The 20,567-nt window shown below is 54.0% G+C and overlaps 1 protein-coding gene across 3 annotated transcripts in view; it reads left to right on the top strand.

Annotated features, from left to right (window-relative positions):
* The window catches only part of ARHGAP35 (Rho GTPase activating protein 35), a 133,155-nt gene extending 126,922 nt beyond the window's left edge, over window positions 1–6,233 (top strand). Inside the window, exons 6-8 of one of the 3 annotated variants that reach the window (XR_012006286.1) lie at window positions 354–459; window positions 1,260–2,190; window positions 2,306–6,233. Coding sequence is in view for 1 of the 3 variants with exons in the window: in XM_072773874.1 (XP_072629975.1) it covers window positions 354–459; window positions 1,260–1,617 (464 nt within the window). In the remaining 2 variants the exon portion in view is untranslated. Of the gene's footprint in view, window positions 1–353; window positions 460–1,259 lie in introns of all 3 variants that reach the window. The other 2 variants (XR_012006289.1, XM_072773874.1) reach the window with 2 other exon arrangements.
* The last annotated feature ends 14,334 nt before the right edge of the window (window positions 6,234–20,567 follow it).

Here is a 20,567-nt window from a genome sequence, read left to right as displayed (position 1 = left end):
ACGGGCAACCGGATGAGCAAAGAATGGTGTTCTTTATGGCGGTGTCTTTGTGGATCCTTGAGTCTCGGGTGGTGGGGGCCAGGAAGCCCGAGGCACACAGAGCTCCCCTTCAGCAGGAGCCTGGGATCCAGAGGTAGGTCTGGCTCTGGGTTGGTGCCACCGCCAGGTGTGTCCGCCTTGGGCACCGGCTTTGGGGGGAAAGACTGGGTTGACCTTGTCTGAAAGCCCTGGGCTGCGCCCCTAGTCTCACCACCTCACTAGTCTCACCACCTGTCCAGGACCAGTATCTGTCTTGAACCCATAACATCCACCAGCCATGGCCACAAGAATCTTTGGTTTTTCTCTTTCCTCAGAAATCAATGACCGGGAGCAGAAGTTACATGCCCTTAAGGAGGTACTCAAGAAATTTCCAAAGGAAAACCACGAAGTCTTCAAATACGTCATCTCTCACCTGAACAAGTATGTTGCAGGGCTTGCTATTTGGTCTTCCCTCTTTCCAAAACTGCCAGTGAGGGCCAGCTAACAGCAGAATGCAACTGCTCCAGGCTGTGTTCTCAGCCTGGCCCTCGAAGGGATGCTGGTCCACCTCCTCAGTGGGGGCACACCTGGCTCACCAAGGAGTATCCTGGCCTCTTGGCTTCTCCTCACATTTCCATGCTGGTTCTATCCGAGGGGTCCAAGTGGCCCTGAGCATGCCCAGAGTCCTCTTCTGTCTGTAACAAAACACTGGGCAAGACAGGTGTGTGGTGAAGAAACTCAAACTGTTCAGTAAGTACAGGAGCTGTGGGCAGGAAGCCTGTTAACAGACCGTATCCTGGATTTCTGCACAGACAGAATAGGTTGGTTTTCTAGGCAGACCTATTCCTCTCAGCAGAGTGGTGTTTTGTGGAGTTCTAGTTCAGGATATCCTCACTGCCTCTGTGTACACCCAGAGCAGCATCACACATTTCACTGGATGAGAGTCCCTGAGCCAGACGGTCTACCCACTGGGTTTGTGGAGGGCATCCCATGAGCCAAGACCTCGGGCTGGCCCGGTGGCAACACTGGAGCAGAGGACTGGCCATAGAGGGTCTCAGGCCTCAACTTCCAGGCTGGACCTTTTCTATTTTCAGGTTGTGAATGGGCAGGCAGGGAAAGCAGTTGGGATGACATTGGCCATGAGCACACATGGGACAGAGCAGGGGCCCTGCTGGCCGAGAGCCTCATCCAGAGCCGTCCGCCCTATGGAGCTCTGACCCTGAGTTTGGTGTCCCCCACAGAGTCAGCCACAACAACAAGGTGAATCTCATGACCAGTGAGAACCTCTCCATCTGCTTCTGGCCCACCTTGATGAGACCCGACTTCAGCACCATGGATGCCCTCACAGCCACGCGGACCTACCAGACAATCATTGAGCTCTTCATCCAGCAGTGCCCCTTCTTCTTCCACAATCGGCCCATCAGTGAGCCTCCCGGGGCCACGCCCAGCTCCCCCTCTGCCGTGGCTTCCACTGTCCCCTTCCTCACCTCCACACCTGTCACGAGTCAGCCATCACCTCCCCAGTCACCACCACCCACCCCCCAGTCCCCCATGCAGGCCCTGCTCCCCTCCCAGCTTCAAGCTGAACACACGCTGTGAGCCACCAAGGCCTGGGGCAAAAGGAGACCTTCTCTCTTCCATGGGGCAACATTTGGCTTTGAGCAAAACCAGGTCCACTGGGGTGTGGGTGGGGAGAGTGACCCCTCTCCCCTGTTACCTTCTCAAGACCTCAGCAGTAACATCAGCCCCAGTCCACCGTGGGCTGGGCTATCAGGCTCCCTGAACCCAATGCTGCAGACCTGGAGCTATTTGCAGGCAGCAGCCAGGGAACACCCTGCCCTTTGACTTGGACCCTTTTGAGGACTGAACTGGCCAGGCAGTGGCCCTCCACATGCTCATAGCTCCCCAGATCACCTGCCCACACACAGCAGCCTCAGGGCATCCAGGGGCATCTAACCACTGCTGGGACAGAGCCCTAGCCTCTGCCAATGGGAGGAGGTTCTGAGATTTGGGCCGCCCCAGGGGCGGGGCCACGGCCCCTACAGAGAACAGTTCCCATCCCTGTTGTCTGTCTCCTCCCACCTTCCATATCTGCACCCCCACCCCCTCTAGGGGAGCCTCTGTCCAGCAGCCTCCTCGGAAACACACAGGCCACAGCTCTGTCGACCCAAGGTACAGTGCTGAGGGGGCTGGCCCAGCAGGTCGGGGCAGGGAGGGCAGCTCTGTGCCTGGACCAAGAGTGTGTGGCTCCCCACCTACTTCCCACATACCCCCTCCTACTTCCCAGGCTTTGGGGATAACATGCCCTTTAAAACAACACTGGAAGAAACATGGGGAAAAAACCCTCCAGTAATTTACAAAAGAAAGAAGAAGAAACTACAGACCTCAAGATTGAGCCCTCCTCCCACCTCAGAGAGGCAAGCAAGTGGCACATGGCCCTTGTCTCTGTAACAGCGAAACAAGGATGCCCACCAGTGCTTGCCAGAGAGGCTGTTGGGGTCCCACTCCTGTCTTGTCACCAGATCCCCTTTCCCCAAGAAGACACTTGAAGCCCTTGGTGGAAAGAGCTTGGGAGACCAGCCTGGATCCTGGCCTGCCTTGGAACACACTACAGTGCTATGGAAACACTACTCTGGGTGGGTGGGTATGTGTGTGTGCGTGCACATGGTTGTGCCTGTTGGTGAGGGCACAGCTAGGGTGGGGGCGTGGGGGACGCTGGGTATACCTGGGGTTCGGTTAGTGTGTTTGGTGTTAAAGCAGTCATTTTCATCTTGGACCGCAGAACACCACGAGCCCAGGGGTGTTTGTGGGAGGTGGGTGCTGTGTGGTGGAGTGTGGTCTGCTGGTTCCTACACAGGGACATCCTTTGTGCTCCCAGGACTGGGAGGGCCCAGAGGAGCGAAAGGCCCAGCAGCAGTCAGTCATGAGGAGGGTGCTGTCCCTGCCTGTCAGCCCCATGGCCGCCCCCTAGGAAATGGCCTTCACCTCCACTTCCCGGCCTTCCTGCTGACCCCAGGAGAACCCTTTGCATGCCCCACTGTCCCTCAGATGCCACAATCGTGTGAAGGCTGCTACCAATCCTGGCTGCCCTCCCACCCCTCGTGGCCGTGCTGTGGTCCCTGCAGCGGGGAAGCCTGACATGGAGGTGGCCTGGGCCTGGGCTCCGGGGCCCTGCTGGCCACACAGCCTCTGGGTCTCTTTGCACTTTAAGAAGCAATGCCTGTGGTAGATTCGACGATGCCCTGGGTTCCCTCAGCCAAGTGGCCTGACTGAGAGCTGCCTCGGATCAGCCTCCAGCCCAACTCTCGCTGTGGGCCCGCCGGAGGGGAGGGGAGGCCCTTCGCTCACCGACTTCTTCCTCTGGATAAGCTGGATACCTTACTGTTAATAGTTCTTGTACGGCAAAATAAGGTGCTTGGAAAAAAAACTGTCCCTGCAAGTTTTACCACCTCTTTTTAAGAACACTAGTCAAAAAACAAACCTAAGGTACATGAATGTTTATGTAAATGTTGGGTGAGGGGGTCTCCTCTCTGGTGGCTCTGCCTGATGTACTAGGTCAGGGTCGGTTGGAAGGTTACGGGTTGGCAGGCATGGCCCCGGCTCTCCAGCCCCCTTCACTCTGTATCCCAGGTAGGTGAGGAAATCCCTCCATTGAATTAATCTCTGCCTTTTTCTGGATCATATTCACCTACCCGGTCCAAGGCAGTCCCTCGGGGTGTTGGGTGAGGGTGGCCACCATCCCTTGTGTGAACTGAAAAGCCTGTCCCCACCACCAGTTCCCCCCACCACTGCCTTTGTGCTGGCACATGGGGCTGCCCCCCACATCACCTGCCAACCTGGCTGTGCACCCAGACCTGGACAAGCTCCCTCCATCCCTGAGAGCGTACAGATGTGTGATGGCTACTTTTCTGGGTGTGAGGTCAGGGGCGTCCCACTGAGGAGGGACACCAGTGTCCTGCCCTCACCCTCGCGGGAGCCAGGCTTCCCCAGGGGATCCAAGGGAACCCCTTAAGTGGCCATTCCCAGTGTCTTGCCAAGGCTTTAAAAGGGTGCAGGGAGTACTGGTGGCTTATGCCCCAAAAGACCCACAGTGGACAGGAAGCGTCAGGTTCCTCTTATTTCCATTTTTTCTGTCAAGTCTAGCTTCTAGTTTTCTGCTTCTCCAGGCTGACTCAGACTGGGGCATGTCTGTCATTCTGGGCCGGCGTTGTCACTGGTGGTGGTAGTGGGCCCTGGCTTCAGCGCAAGACCAAATGGGCGCTCGGATGGGGGCTGCAGAGCCAGGCCTGGGCTGGTGTTGGGGTGCGCTGCTATAAATGGAATGCTACCCACCTGTCGAGGTCATCCAGCGTGTGAGGCTCTGGAAAGTGTTTTCACAGATGATTCTCATGCGAAGGGCACCGCAGGTCTGGAATTGAGGGAATGGCCGGCATTAGCCGTGGCCAAGGTGGGTGAGCAGATCGGCAGAGGTGTGGGGTTTGTTCCCTGCCCCACAGCTGAGTAGCGGTTTGCCCGGGAGCGCTCTCCGGCCGGTGTCTGGCTTCCACAAGACATCAGTTGCTGTATTTGGTGGAAATGAATAGCCCTTGGTTGTGATCATAAGGCTGGCTCCGGCTCTGGCTCCGGCTCCGGCTCTGCTGCTTCCATAGAGGAAGGGGTCCGAGGGCGAGAGGTGCAGCTTGTGGATTCGCCCTGAATTCTTGGCTGTGTTGCGTATTGGGGATCACGCACGGCACACTTATTCTTGCCCTTGATCAAGTTGTCCTTCCCCTCACTTGACGTTCTGGGGTGCTGAGAAATACTCCGCACTGTTTCCTGTGTTCTACACCCTGCTTCCACCCCTGGTCTTCCTGCTGCAAGGCAGGAAGTGTGCTGCCGGGTGTGATTCTTCCAGCAGAAGTTGTTGGTCTTGGCCAGGTGGGGAGAAGGTGACATCAGAGGAGCAGCGGGCTGGCCAGAAGGGGCCCGGGGTGCTCGCCTTCCCCGGGCCCTATACCGGGGGCCCTGAGCCCCTGGTCTCGGGAGAGCAGTTCAGCCTCAGCCCCAAAACTTGGAAACCACACTGCATTGGTAAAAGCCCCGTTCCCCTGTGCCCGCTTCCCACTCCTGCAAGGACGGCCGTGCTTGGGTTTCCGAGAAAGGAGCGGACACACCGGCTTGCTGCCGCCGAGGGCTCTGCCCAGCTGCTGTTCCTCCAAGAGAAAGGAGCCCCGGGTACTTGGGCGTCTTTTGAGGGGCTGGGCTCTGCAGTCCTGTGCAGTGGGTGCAGTGTGCCCTGGGGACGGGGACAGCCGGCACTGCACTCGCTCCCGGGCCTTGCTGACTCCACAGACGATGGACAAGGAGCTGCTCTCCTGTTGCTTGGCAGGTTCAAGCCACTCGTTTGTGCTTAGGTGAAAGGACCAACCGAGTCACATCTGGGACCACTGGCGACACCGGAGAGGGGGGTGATGGGGAAGGGGAAGGCCGCTCTGTCCCGGGCCATTCTCTTGGCCCAGGAAGGATCCTTCCCTCCTGGGGAGCCCGGTCTACGCCTGCAGCGGGGATGTTACACTTTCATGTAGTCAAGACAGGGCCTAAATTATTGTTTGCATAAAAATTCCTGTTCCCTGTGTACATAAAAAAAAAAAAAAATCTCTGAATTGTATGGGAATAAAACTTGTTTGAAAATTTGGAATAGTGCTGCTGCCAGCTTATTTTTCTGGTACTTGTATTTTCACATGTTAAATGATCTTTATATATGTTGAATTAACAAATATTTTGAGTTTCCTGAGAAAAAAGCATATTAATGGTATTGATATGTGTTAGTAGTCTGGCCGTGTGCCTAAATTTCTGTTTTGCAGCAAAAGTGGAGAACTGTATGTAAAGAAAGTATAACAATTATTTCTTTGTATTTTAGGGGCTTTAACCAGGACATCCTCTAGTTGGTGTTAGGAATGTTTGCTTAATTTCCAGACCTTTTTAAAAAAAAAAAAAAAAAAAAAAAAAAAAAAAAAAACAGTTTTTTTGAGGCTCCAACCTGATTTAGTGCATGGTCAGCCATTGACTAAGGCTGAAGCATCTCTGGCTGAGGTGGTTTTGTTTGGTTTTGTTTTTTAAAATCATGTATTTGCTACCAAGTATTGTACTCGTCTCAATGGGAATGGTGTAAAAAACTGAAAAGGCCTTATGTGATATGTATCATAGTTAATAAATCAATCTTGTAAAAAACCAAACCTGAGAGAGATGAAGGTGGCCCCTCCTGCCAGGGCCCTGAGCACCCTCCCCACAGCGGGCACAGCCTCAGGCCCCCTCGGGGATACCAGCTCCTCCTCAGAAGCTGTGGCCAAGGCCCAGCAAGCAGGAGGTGTCAGTTCTCTGGCCACAGGGCACCAGGACCCCAGAGCATCCCCAGGAGAGAGTATTTGCGTTGGGGGGTGACTGCTGCTTGGGCTCAGCCAAAGCATGGTGCACAAACCCCTGTGGCCACAGGGACCCAGTATGTGACACCACGGTCAGCAGCTCCTGCCCTGCCCTTTCTTTTTCACCCCCACCCAAACCCAGTTTCCCAGGCCACGCTAGCAGTGCTAGGGGTTACTTTCTGGGTGACCCTGACATGTTCTCCTCTGTTAACCACCTTCATTCAGGCTTCCCGAGATGGCTGCCTCCCAGAGGAGGGCTGTGCCAGGCCCTGAGGACACAACCTCAGCCAGACTCAGCCTGCTCCCCACCTCCCTTCAAGGCTCCCTAGGTCCCCTTGCAGCCATGACCTTCCTGTCCCCAGTGCTTCCTTCTGGCACAGGCCCTAATTCCAGCTCACCTGGACTCTTGACAGGCAACCCCACACCCTAAATGGCCTCCCTGCCCCCAGTCCAGCGCCAGCCCACCTGTCTTCACACCCCAAAGTTCCAGAAGGAAGACCTAGCTTCGCATTACCCTTGGCAGACGCCTCCCCCTTCCTGGCCTGTGGCAGAGGGGCTCGTGGGGCTCGGGACCACCAGCCTGCCCGGCAGTCGCTCCAGTCACCGGGCTCCTGGCTGCGTGGTCACTGAGGCGCTCACTGGATCCACCACCCCACCCCACCCCGCTCCCGCACTCCTCCCCGCAGATCCCCAGCGTCCGAGGGGTTGCTCCCCTCAGCCAGGGCCTCGCTTGTGCTGCTCCCTCTGCCTGGAATTCCTGCCGTCCACCTGCCCCCAACGTCAGCTCCATCCATCAGATCCTTCCTCGCCCCTCCAAGCTCTCCTTCCTCTAGAAATTCTAGAATCCCATAGCCATCTATTATCTGCTTGCCCTGGGGGATTCATGTGACTCCCCACAAATGTTTTAGGCATCATCCTTTTTTTTTTTTTTTTTTAATTCTTTACAGTGTACAGTTGAGCATATGCATTCTGGCATTAGCCCGTCTTTTTCTCTACCCTGGATGTTCGGGTCATGTGTACATGGATACTTGCACCTCTCAGCCGCCATCCACCCAAGTGGAGAGCTTCCGGGAACAGGGCCTGGGACTCCCCTCGCCTCCCCGGGGTGGGGGGGGTCCTCCCAAGCTACCTTGAACATGGTAGATCCTCGGCTTGTAGACCACAGTGGTCTCGGTCTCAACCTCGCCCTTGACTTGATTCTCCATCTGTAAGCCGAGCCCTCCCACCTGCCTCTCCGGCCCAGACCCCTGCCCCAAACCCCACGCTCATCCACCTGCCTGTGACACCCACAGCCAAACGCCCGACCCATTTCTCCGTAGCTGTCCCCTACGAGCCAGAAACCCTGGAGTCCTCCACGTGTCCCTCTCCCTTTCCCATCAACCCGGACCAACTCCAAAGTCCCCCTTCCCTTCCACGGAGCTCTCGAGTCTGGCCACTCCACGTTTCCTGCCACCATCCTGTGCGTGAACCTCACCTAGATGTCTGTCCTTCCAGCCTTGCGTCCAATTCCTCAGGCAGCAAGAGGAAGCTTTTCAAAATAGATCTGGCCTGGCCACCCCTTCCCTTAACATCTTCCAGGGCTCCCCAGATCCCTTAGACGAAAGCTCCCCCCACTTCAGTCTGCCCACCCCCTCCCAGGGGGCCTTCCCTTCCCCCTGCGCCCCCCACCCCACCTTCCTGCCCCCCAGAGGCCCACCCCCCTCAGTCCTTGTGCTGGGCTGTCCCTTCCCAGAACACCGTCCTCCCTGCTCTCCACCCCTTCCTGCCAACTCCCTCCTCAGCCTCCCGATGATGTCAGCCCACCTCCTTCCTCTGCAAAGCCGTCGTGGACCCCGGACCAAGATGGACCCATTTGCTTTCGAGGAAAAAACATTATTATTCTCAGTTCTTCACTCAAATTGAATCTACCGCTTAACACATACTTCCTGAGTGTTTACTCTGTGCCAGGCCCCGAGGACACAACTGGGAACTGACATCTAGTGAAAGAAACACAGTAAACAGGCAAAGAAGTGAGTGTGTGCATCATGTCAATCAAGCGTGGATAAGGAGTTAAGGAAGTGGATCTGGGAGAGCAGGGATGCTACTTAGGGTGGTCAGAAGACCTCTGAGGGGGTGACAGCGCAGCAGAGCAGGGACCAAGGTGAAGTGAGTAAGACACTGGCCTCAGGGGCAAAACTTAAAGAATACCGGGGAAAAAAAATTCTGTGATCAAGATCAAAATGTTGCAAGGCAATATTTTAAGTGCCAAAAAAACAAAAAACCATCATGCTCACAATTTTAGATAAAAACAGAATTAGGAACAGTGCTGAGCCATATTGAAGCCTGAGGCAAAAGGAGGAATCAGTAAGACCCAGCCTGTAGGGGACGCCAGAGTGGCTCAGTGGTTGAGTGTCTGCCTTCCGCCCAGGGCGTGATCCCGCAGGTGGTGAGATCGAGTCCCGCATCCGGCTCTCCCGCAGGGAGCCTGCTTCACCCTCTGCCTGTGTCTCTGCCTCTCACTGTGTCTCTCATGAATAAATAAATTAAATCTTTAAAGTAAACAAACAAACAAACAAACAAACAAACCGGGCAGCCCGGGTGGCTCAGCGGTTTAGCGCCGCCTTCAGCCCAGGGTATGATCCTGGAAACCCGGGATCAAGTCCCATGTCAGGCTCCCTGCTTCTTCCTCGGCCTGTATGCGTTTCTCTCTCTCTCTCTCTCTCTCTGTCTCTCTGATGAATAAATAAATAAAATCTTTTAAAAAATGCAAAATCTTATATCAAGTATATTAAAAAAAAAAAAAAAAAGACCCAGCCTGTAATCGGGAGCGAGGTGATGAAGGATAGACAGGCGCGGGGACAGTGGCAGCAGAGAGGAGGTCGGATGCCTCCAGGGCTGATACAACTGTGCGTCTGATTACCCTCTGTCCCACCCCACCCGGCCCCCACTCCCCTGCGAAACCCAGGGGTCCGAGCCAGCTCCCCAAGCTGCGGCCCGCACCTAGCACAGACTAGGCGCTCGCGAGCCCCAGAGCCCAGAATGCGGCGTTGCCCCGCGCGGCCACCAGGGGTCAGCAGAGCGCCGCCTGCCCAGTCCCGGCCGAGCCCCGCCCCGTGGGCCACAGGGGTGGTGGCCGCTTACGGGAGGGGCCGGGGTCGGGAGAGCACGATTAGGGGAACCCGCGGGGACCGGGGCGGAGGCGGGTTCTGAGAAACGGGGTTGGAAGTGGTGCAAGAGCGGACTGAGAAGTGGGGGGACGAGCCACTGTCCCTGTCCTTCCATCCACCCGACCACCCGTGGCTTGAGTCATGAGCCGCAGGGGTGGGCGGCCAGGCGACACAGGGCCTCGGAGGGCAGGATGGTGAGCTCTAAGTGTGTCCCCAGGGCGCCGGGGAGCCACGGACGCGGTCTGACCAGGCAGAGACCGGGGGGCTTTGCAGAAGGCGCTCAGGGGATTGGGGAGATCCAGGCTCGCAGGCGCTCCACCTCCGACTGCGGAGCACGCAGTTCCGCGGCAGGGTTCGCAAGGCAGCTAATATTAATAAAAGGTAATGCTGGAGGGACACACAGGACAGCAGGCCTTGTTTTCATCTTTTGTTTTGTTTTGTTTTGTTTTGTTTTGTTTTTTTGTCATTTCAAACCAATTTTCCCCAAACCCTAGGATGCAGGCACTGTCATTAGCCCCATCTTCCAGATGAGGAAACTGAGGCACAGAAGGGCCAGGAGATTTGTCAGGTCACAAGCGAGGGGCGGGGGGCGTCAAGATTTGAAGCCCAGCTATCTGACGGGGGAGCCCGGGGCTCTTCCTGTGGCCCCAACAAATGACCCGCTGGCTGGCTTGCGGTTCTGCAGCCCGCAGCCCCAAGTCCAGGTGTGCGCGGGGTCGTGCGCGCCCGCCAATGGCTCCAGACGAGATTGGCTCCGGGCCTCTCCAGCCTCTCGGGGCTGCATCCCTCCGGCCTGGGCCTCGGCCTTCTCTCTCCTGGGGTGTGGCTCTCCTGCGTGTCTCCTCTTCTGTCCCTTGTGAGGACACTCGTCCCTGGGGCTAGGGCCCACCTGGGTGCTCCAGGATGATCTCACCTCAAGATCCTTAATTGAATTACATCTGCAGAGACCATTTTGTCAAGAAGGTCAAAGAAGATCACTTTCTTTCGCAAGTCCCAGGGTCAGGGGGTGGACATATCTGGGGGGGCTCACTACACAACCCCCGACAGTCTCCTCCACGATGCCTTCTCCCTCACCCCGCCGCCTCCCCAGCTAGAGTCTTGTCCCCTCTGCAGGAGGAATCTGCAGGGTTGTGCAGAGGAAGTCCCTCTCTCTCTCTGGAAGGAGGAGCCTCACCATCAGCCACCCGGAGCCGTCCCTGTGGCTTGTCCCCTAGGCAGGTGGGCCACGGTGACCACCACAGGCCACTCGCTCCCCTGGGAAGTGCCCTGGCCTGTTTGCTGCTTGCTACAAAACGAGTGCTGGGTCCCGTGGCCTTGCCTGGTGTCACCTGGGGAGCAGAGGACAGGCCCAGCGATGCGTCTTGCTCTGCTCCATCCAGGCTCATCGTCTTAGGTGACCAGGGACAGGTTAACCCTCGCCACCCTCTTTGAGACCAGAGTTCTTCCCTGACACTTTGGGTGGCCTGAAGGGGACAACATGGGACCAGGAGGTGGGAAGCGAGCTGGGCAGCAAGCGGAGTGAGGCAGAAGTAGGCATTCGGTGTGTGTTGGGGGGAGACACATCCAAATATCAAGCTGGGTGACTTAGATGTGGGGCCATTTATGGAGCTGGTGGGCGATGTTTTTCTTTCATCCCCAACTTATTCTTCCTAGTAATTGTCAGTACTCGACCGGCGGACCTAAAATTGTGTGTGCGCACCTGCTTTCTTTTTTTTCTCAAGCACTAGGCTGCATCTAACATTTTTTTTCTTGAGTTGTCTACTCTCTGACCCCTAAGCTAGGATGGGCATTCGAGTGACAGGAATCCCTACCTATCTCTTCCCTGCTGGATCCTTAGGGCATCTGGTACACACTAGGTGCTCAATAAATGTTGGTGGCCGGATGGATCAGAAAACAAAGCTGGATGACTCTGGAGCGGAACTGGGCTGCCGGGGTCTCACACGACCCCTCATCATCCACAGAACGTGCTTTAAACCAAAACCTTATGGCAGCCCCGGGGGCTCAGCGGTTTAGCGCCGCCTTCAGCCCAGGGCCTGATCCTGGAGACCCCAGATCGAGTCCCACGTCGGGCTCCCTGCGTGGAGCCTGCTTCTCCCTCTGCCTGTGTCTCTGCCTCTCCCTCTCCCTCTCTGTGTGTCTGTCATGAATAAATAAATAAAATCTTTAAAAATAAAATAAAATAAATAAACCGAAACCTTCTCACTCAGGACTGAATGCAACCTGGAACGCCTTCTTGGGGCACCGCACCCCATGAGCACCCGAGGCCTGGGGAGGCTTCCCCTTCAGGGCAGCCACACCTTCCAGCTGCTCCAGCCCAAATCACCGCCCCCTTCCCTTTGGCTCCTCCTCCCTAACATCCGGTGGCCAGGCCATCTCTTCAGCTCTGCCTTTTGGAAGTTTCCAGAACTTGACCACTTTTCCCCACTCAGCTGCCTCCTGATGGGGCCACTGTCACCTCCTCTCTGGACTCTTCCATCCCATCACCCCCTCAACTGCCACTCCCCACCCCACTTCTGCTCTCACCCTCGGAATTCCATTTTCTGGACTCAGCAGCCAAGTTGCTTTTTATTTATTTATTTGTTTGTTTTTTGCCAAGTTGCTTTAGAAATGAGAATTAGATCAGGCCCTTCCCCTACCTAATACCCTCTGATCGATTTTTTTTTAAGATTTTATTTATTTATTCATGAGAGACACAGAGAGAGAGAGAGAGAGGCAGAGACACAGGCAGAGGGAGAAGCAGGCTCCATGCAGGGAGCCCGACGTGGGACCCGATCCTGGGACTCCAGGACCACACCCTGGGCTGAAGGGAGACTCTCAACTGCTGAGCCACCCAGGCGTCCCTGAGCCACCCAGGCATCCCAAACACAGTGTTGAGCATGTCACACGCCTGTAGGTTGGCCCCAGGATTTCTGTCTGGATCACAGGCTCAGCATATAGTACTGATAGATGCTCAATAAATATTTGTCGGATTAATTCATTGAATGTTGACAGCACCCTAAAAGGAATGCCCTGTCATTTTCCCCATCTATATTTTAATAAAAGCATAATTGAGATATTTCACATATCATACATTTTACCCTTTTACTTTTTTTAAAAAAGATTATTTATTTATTTATTTATTTATTTATTTATTTATTTATTTATTCATGAGAGACACACAGAGAGAGAGAGAGAGAGAGAACCACAGGCAGGGAACCTGACATGGGACTCGATCCCAGGTCTCCAGGATCATGTTCTGGGCTGAAGGCGGCGCTAAACCGCTGAGCCACCAGGGCTGCCCATTTTTTTTACTTTTTATTTATTTTTTAGTAATCTCTACACCCGATGTGAGGCTCAAACTCACAACCCCAAGATCAAAAGTCACATGCTCTTCTAACTAAACCAGCCAGGCTCCCCCGTTTTACGCTTTTTAAAATGTTTTTTAGGGGCCTCTGGGTGGCTCAGTCAGTTAAGTGTCTGCCTACAGCTCAGGTCATGACCTCAGGGTCCTGGGATGGAGCCCCCCATTGGGCTCCCTGCTCAGTGGGGAGCCTGCTTCTTCCTCTCCCTCTGCCTGCTGCTCCCCTTGCATGTGCTCAATCTCTCTGTCAAGTAAATAAATTAAATTAAAAATAAAAATAAATAACCAAAAAATAAAAATAAATATGGTTTTTAGCATATTTGCAGAGTTGTTGGACCATCACTACAGTCAATTTTAGAATCACCCTCCAAAAAAATCCTATACCCTGGTAGTTATCCCCCCTCCCCCAGATTTCTTTGCTAGGGCTGCTGTAACAAAGCACCACACATTGAGTGGCTCCGGGTTCTGGAGGCCAGAAATCCAAGATCAGAGGGTCAGTAGGGTTGGTTCCTTCAGAGGCTGTGAGCGAGACTCTTCCAGGCTCTCCCCTAGATTCTGGTGGTCTGAAGGCAATCTTCGCGGTTCCTTGGCTTTTGCACACATGTCACCGTCATCTCTGCCTCTGGTCACATGGCCTTCTCCCTCTGCACGTGTCTGTGTCCAAACTTCCCTGCTTTATAAGGACACCAGTCATACTGGTTTAAGGGACACCTGGGGGGATCCCTGGGTGGCGCAGCGGTTTGGCGCCTGCCTTTGGCCCAGGGCGCGATCCTGGAGACCCGGGATCGAATCCCACGTCGGGCTCCCGGTGCATGGAGCCTGCTTCTCCCTCTGCCTATGTCTCTGCCTCTCTCTCTCTCTCTGTGTGTGTGACTATCATAAAAAATAAAATAAAAACTTCTAAGGGACACCTGGGTGGCTCAATGGTTGAGTGCCTGCCTTTGGCTCAGGTCGTGATCTGGGGTCCCAGGATCGAGTCCCATGTCGGGCTCCCTGTATGGAGCCTGCTCCTCCCTCTGTCTGTGTCTCTGCCTCTCTCTCTCTCTGTGTGTCTCTCATGAATAAATAAATAAAATCTTAAAAAAAAAAAAAAAAAAGACCTGCCCCATGACCTTCTTTTCCCTTGATTACCTCTGTGAAGACTCTGCCTCCAAAGCAGGTCCCATCCCAGAGAGGTACTAGGAATTAGCCTTCAAACATGTCTTTTTTGGGGGGAATGCAATCCAACCCATTACACTGCCCTCCTCCACTGCCTAACTTACTCTAAACTAGCTCGTACAAACGCAAGATTGCACAGACCACATCGGCCTGGTTGCAGTAATAATAACTAAGTGGCCATCCGGTCCCCACCATCGGCCTTAAGACTTGTGCTGCTGCCCCTCGTCCCCCCACCCGCCCGGCCAAGCGCATCCTCTTCCGCTGGAGCCTTTGGAGAGCCGCAGCCACCTCCCAAAGCCTCCCGTTCGTCATTCTCTTGCTGTAGTATTTATTACTCTCTTAGGACCCAAGATCACAGCCCCGGAGCACAGGTGGTGTGTTGTGCCTGTGTCCGGACCTTCTAAAAATGGGCTGATTCTGTATTCATTCTTTCAGTACTTATTTCTTTCACTAATATTCCAGTTCTGAGATTCACATCAGTGTGGCGAGCAGCTGTTCATTTATTTTGGAAGGACTGTTAGATTATCCCCATTTTACAGAGGAGGAGAGTGAGACACAGGGAGGAAGGAAGCCGCTTGGGGTCACACAAATGGAGCCAGAATTAGAACTTAAGCCCACTGCGTCACCTCCTTAAAACTATGTTCTCCACTCTCCACCTCCCAGTTGGGAAGGCTAAGAATGTTTAAGTAGAAATCATTGGAAAGGGATCCCCGGGTGGCTCAGCGGTTTAGCGCCTGCCTTCAGCCCAGGGCATGATCCTGGGGTCCCAGGATCGAGTCCCGCATCGGGCTCCCTGTGTGGAGCCTGCTTCTCCCTCTGCCTCTCTCTCTCTCTCTCTCTCATGAATAAATAAAATCTTAAAAAAAAAAAAGGAAATCATTGGAACACGCACACCACTCTCAGTGCCCACCAAAATCCTTGTTCCAATTCTTGATTTTCCCTGGTGACAGGGAGCTCACTATCTCCCAAGAAGACATACTATCCTTCCCATGTCTTCCATCCAGCTGCTTTAGGAGTAATGGGCCTTCAGTGCTTTGGGAAATGTGTCCAAAGTGGAAATGGAGGAAGGCCATGGAGGGCCAGCCAGATGCAGCTGAGTGGTGGGGAGGCCAGGCTAGCAGAGGGGCTGGAGAGGTGACCATGAAGGTCTCAGCTACCACAGCTTTAGGATCTCCTAACATCTCTCTCCCTTTCCTCTTCAGGCCCCCGGTGCTAACTGCTCACTGGGTGCTGCACCAGCCCTCCTGGATGTCCCCAAACCTTTGTTGAGAGCCCTACATGAAATGCTCAGTTCCCAGTTGGGAGCGCCACCCACCCACACCCCTCAACCCCACCCCACGCGCCTGATACACACTCTGGCACAGAAGTGATCCTGTTTCTTCCCACCTTTGTCATCAGAGCTGCCAAAGAGTACGGATACCATAGGGCAGCACACCTATTTCACACATGGGAAACTGAGACCCCTAGTGGTGTGCATATGAGCCTATCAGTGACCTGTGAGTGGTGTACAGGTAAAAGGATTTTTGGTCTCAGGACTTCTAGACATTCTTAGGGAAGACCAAAGAGCTTTTATTTTTTATTTATAAGCCATTTCAGACATTAAAACTGAGAATGTGGGATCCCTGGGTGGCGCAGCAGTTTGGCGCCTGCCTTTGGCCCAGGGCGCGATCCTGGAGACGCGGGATCGAATCCCACATCAGGCTCCCGGTGCATGGAGCCTGCTTCTCCCTCTGCCTGTGTCTCTGCCTCTCTCTCTCTCTCTGTGACTATCATAAATAAATAAAAATTAAAAAAAATTTTTTTTAATAAAAAATAAAAAAACTGAGAATGTGGCGGGGGGGGGCAGCCCTGGTGGCTCAGCGGTTTAGCGCCACCTTCAGCCCAGGGCGTGATCCTGGAGACCTGGGATCGAGTCCCGCATCCGGCTCCCTGCATGGAGCCTGCTTCTCCCTCTGCCTGTGTCTCTGCCTCTCTCTCTGTGTCTACTAAATTAAGATTTAATAAAATATTTTTTAAAGAATTATTTTATTATTTATTCATTTATGATAGACACACACACACAGAGAAAGAGAGAGAGAGAGAGAGGCAGAGACACAGGAGGAGGAAGAAACAGGCTTTATGCCAGGAGCCCGACGCGGGACTCGATCCTGGGACTCCAGGATCGCGCCCTGAGCCAAAGGCAGGAGCTAAACCGCTGAGCCACCCAGGGATCCCAAGATTCAATAAAATATTTAAAATATATTTTTCATAGAATATTATTCATGTTAACCTGTAATAGGTTAATTATTGCTGTTTAAAAATAAATGTCACCTTTTTTAAAAATTATGGTTTTTTTAAAGATTTTATTTATTTATTCATGAGAGACACAGAGAGAGAGGCAGAGACACAGGCAGAGGGAGAAGCAGGCTCTCTCTCTCTCTCTCTCTCTCTATATATATATATATATATATATATATATATATATATTATATTTCCAATACAAAACATTTTAGTGGGAAGAGTGTCATTCTTGTACACTTTCACTGGTATCTGTAAGGTCTGGCATTAGAGAAGACAGCCGGATCTTCAAGGATGCTCCTGCACTGAGTCTATTTCAACATCCCATGGCATGCAGCTTCTGGAAAACTCCGAGTGTTAGAATGAAGTGAAAAAGATAGAAAACATCTCAGTATGAAAATCTGACCTAGGGGCGTCTGGATGGCTCAGTCGGTTTGGCTCAGTTGGTTAAGCATTTGCCTTCGGCTCAGGTCATGATCTCAGGGTCCTGGATGGAGTCCCATGTCAGGCTCCCTGCTCAGCAGGGAGTCTGCTTCTACCTTTCCCTATCCCACTACCTCTCCTGCCTCCCTCAAATAAATAAATACATACATACATACATACATACATACATACATACATTTAAAAAGAAAAAGAAAAAAATAAAAAATAAAAAATAAATAAATAAATAAATAAATAAATAAATAAATAAATAAAAAGAAAAAAAGAAAATCTGACCTAGCAGAAGCCCCTGAGAAGGTCTCAGGAATCTGTCCCCCAGTCACACTCTGAGAACTTCTGGATGGACTTATTTAATGCTTACACGCAGGCTATGTGGTGTGTACTAGATGGAAATTTACCTCATTTTACAAAGAAAAATACTGAGACCCACCCAGAGAGGTGAAGTTCCTTGCCCAGAGTCACACAGCAGTAAGTGGCAGACCTGGGGTTTGAACCTCAGCAAATCCGGCTCTTAGCCTTGACACAATCTGTGCGTGTGGAATCATCAATCAATTGCAGAGTGTGAATGCACCTCTTAAGGCCTGCCATGGTACTTGCCCAGGTCACACAGCCAGGAAGTGTTCTGGCTTCTGTGGTCACACAGAAGGAGCCATTGATCTGATCTTGAAGCCCTATCCTGACACCCGATCAAGTCTCTCCTGGGATAAATAGGAAAATAGTATTGGCTGAGAGACCAACATAACCAGGCTATACAGTTTCTCTCTGCGCCTCAGTTTCCCTAGCTGTAAAATGGATTTAGTAATAGAACCCAGCTCAGAACCTCTATGGAGAAAAGAATTAGCAGAACTTTAAGTGATCCTTAAACTGTTAATTGTGGTTATCATGAGCTGCTTGAAGAGTGTTCCCCTCAGGGCACCTGGCTGGCTCAGTGGGTAGAGTGTGCAACTCTTGACCTGTGGTCGCCACGCTGGGTGTAGAGCTTATAAAAAAGAAAGAAAGGAAAGAAAGAAGGAAAGAAAGGAAAGAAAGGAAGGAAGGAAAGAGGGGATCCCTGGGTGGCTCAGCGGTTTAGCACCTGCCTTTGGCCTGGGGCGCAATCCTGGAGTCCCGGGATCGAGTCCCACATCGGGCTCCCTGCATGGAGCCTGCTTCTCCCTCTGCCTGTGTCTCTGCCTCTCTCTCTATGTCTATCATAAATAAATAAAATCTTAAAAAAAAAAAAAAAAAAAAAGCAGGGCAGCCCCGACGGCCCAGTGGTTTGGCGCCGCCTTCGGCCTGGGGTATGATCCTGGGGACCCGGAATCGAGTCCTGCGTCAGGCTCCCTGCGTGGAGCCTGCTTCTCCCTCTGCCTGTGTTTTTGCCTCCTCTCTCTCTGTGTCTGTCATGAATAAATAAAATAAAACATTTTTAAAATAAAAAAATTTAAAAATGCACTTATTGGCCAGTGCACAGGACTTTTCAGAGGTATGTACCTCAGTTTCTCCAATCTGTCCAACCAGAGGCAGACCCTTGCCTGCATGCCCAGGCCTCTCTGCCTGCCTGGCTCTCCTAAGACTCCATCTTCATTCATTGCATCGGGGCCTCCAGGAGCTTAAATGCTCCTGCTGAAGGGGCTTGGGAGGGAGAAATATAGCATCTCCTACCAGCGTGGGGAAGGCCTGGCTTGGACCCCTGGGTCCCCATTCTCCGTGGGGGGCACTACAATCCCTGAATTCTTATTTATGATCTAACAGGGAGCTCAGATGCTGGGGTTCCTGTCCCTGCGGGGCGCGTAGGGAGGAGGAGATAATGTTAGGAGTGAGTTGACAGTTCGGTGGTCAGGGCCAGGGTCCGCAACAAGAAAATATGGAAGTCGTGACAGCCAAGATGAAACAGCTCTGACATCCTGTTTTAGAGCTTAGACAGGACCACACTAACATTCTGTTTTGCAGCCTTTGCAGAAATGACTTCTGCAAAAAGTCCTAAAATAAAACAATTAACCACAAAGCTTTTGTCACTATCACGAGCGAGCAAGGGGGAGTTAAGACATAAGGCCCCAGGGCTGCCTGGGTGGCTCAGTGGTTGAGCGTCTGCCTTCTGCTCAGGTCGTGACACGGGGGTCCTGGGATCGAGTGCGGCATCAGGCTCCCCACAGGGAGCCTGCTTCTCCCTCTGCCTGTGTCTCTGCCTCTCTCTCTCTCTCTCTCTCATGAATAAACAAATTTTTAAAAATCTTAAAAAAAAAAAAAAAAGACATAGGACCCCAGATGTCAGCCCCAGAAGACCATCCGCACATAAGCGTTAACCTAACAGATCGGTGATTGGCACCAGTCAGCACACCCCTGGTTGCTTAAGATGGTTGGGCAAAAGAGCTCATAAGAACCCCCAAACTTAGAAACTCCAGCGGCCACCCTCTCCAGTCCCCTCCCCCTCTGGGAGCTTTGCACTATTGTTCAATAACCTTGGCTCTGCTGGCCATCACTCTTGGTCTGGTCCACCTCTTCATTCCTCGAGGCCCTGTGACCAAGAATCGCGGGCACTGAAAGGAACAGAAATGCTATAATAAGACCGCAGGATCCTGATCTCTGAAGTTCTTCGGAGACCTGGGTTCCTGGCCTTGAGGGAGGGCAGCTCCGGACGCCAAAGCCTGGCTTTATAAGGTGTGTTGGGGGGCTGAGGGTCTTGGGTTCGGGGTCCCCTTCTTGTCCAGGGCGCGGGGAGCATGCTCACATCCTGAAATTCTCTCCTCGGAAAGGAGGGTCTCGAACGCCTGGATTCGCATTCCTGGCGCGCGACTGAAGGCTAAGTCTGCACCCCTACAGGGGGTTCGGGTACACGGTGTCCAGCACCCAGGGGCCCCTGCAGAACGGGGCTCTCCTGTGGGACTTCGGCTAGGTGGGACTAAGGTGCTAGGTCCCCCAGGAGGAGTATGGAGACTCCGACGCTCCCCCCTCGGAAGCTCCGGCTCCGAGGTTCTCGTGCTGGTGGGAGGGGGCTGGACGCTCCAGGCGGCCGCAGGGGGAGAGGGCTCGGCCCCCCCGGGGCGGCCCGGGAGTCCCCGGCGGGGAAGCCCCTACCCCGGCAAAGACCCGGGAGGTGGCGCGGGGCCGGCCCGAGGGGGCGGAGACTGGGTGGGCGGGGCTCCGCAGACGCCGCCCCCGCCCGCCAGCGCGGTCCGCGCGTCTCCAAGTCTGCGAGGCCGCGGTGGGCGCGGGGAACCGAGCGCCACGGCCCGCGCGCCCCGCCGAGCCCGGCCTGCCCCGGGGTCTATGGGGCCACCCCTCCGCGCCGCCCGGCCGGCCCCACGCCGCGCCCGGAGCCTGCCCCGCGGCCAGGTAAGGGCGCTGTGGGTCCTGCGGGTCGGGGACGCCCGGAGGCAAAGCAGGAGGGGACAGAGAACTCCTGGGTCCTGCAGAGACAGGGGGTCGGAACTCCAGTGCCCTGGGGGCTAGGGTATCAGGACGCCCGTATCCTGAGGTTGGGGGCAGGCGCACACGGATGTCTGGGTCCTGGGGAAATAGGGGGCTGGGTACCTGGACACCAAGGTCTAGGGCATCTGGACACCTGGTCGGGGAGGCTGGGGGGCGGCCTGGCTACTGGGGGCGGGGTGGGGGAGGGAATCCTTCATGCCTAGTCCTGGACGAACGAAGACCCAACTGAACACGTTGCTGGTTCTGGAGGATCCAGACACCAGGACACCTGGGCCCCGGGTGTCGGGTCCATCCTGCGGGCGTCCTCTGGCTGATGCTCTGGCCACTGCGTCGGGGGCTGTGGCTCGCACGCCGGGGTCTTCGGGAAGGAAGTTG

Source organism: Canis lupus, chromosome 1, assembly GCF_048164855.1.
Source record: "Canis lupus baileyi chromosome 1, mCanLup2.hap1, whole genome shotgun sequence".
NCBI classification, from domain to species: Eukaryota; Metazoa; Chordata; class Mammalia; order Carnivora; family Canidae; genus Canis; species Canis lupus.
This window is presented reverse-complemented; position numbering and strand designations above follow the sequence as displayed.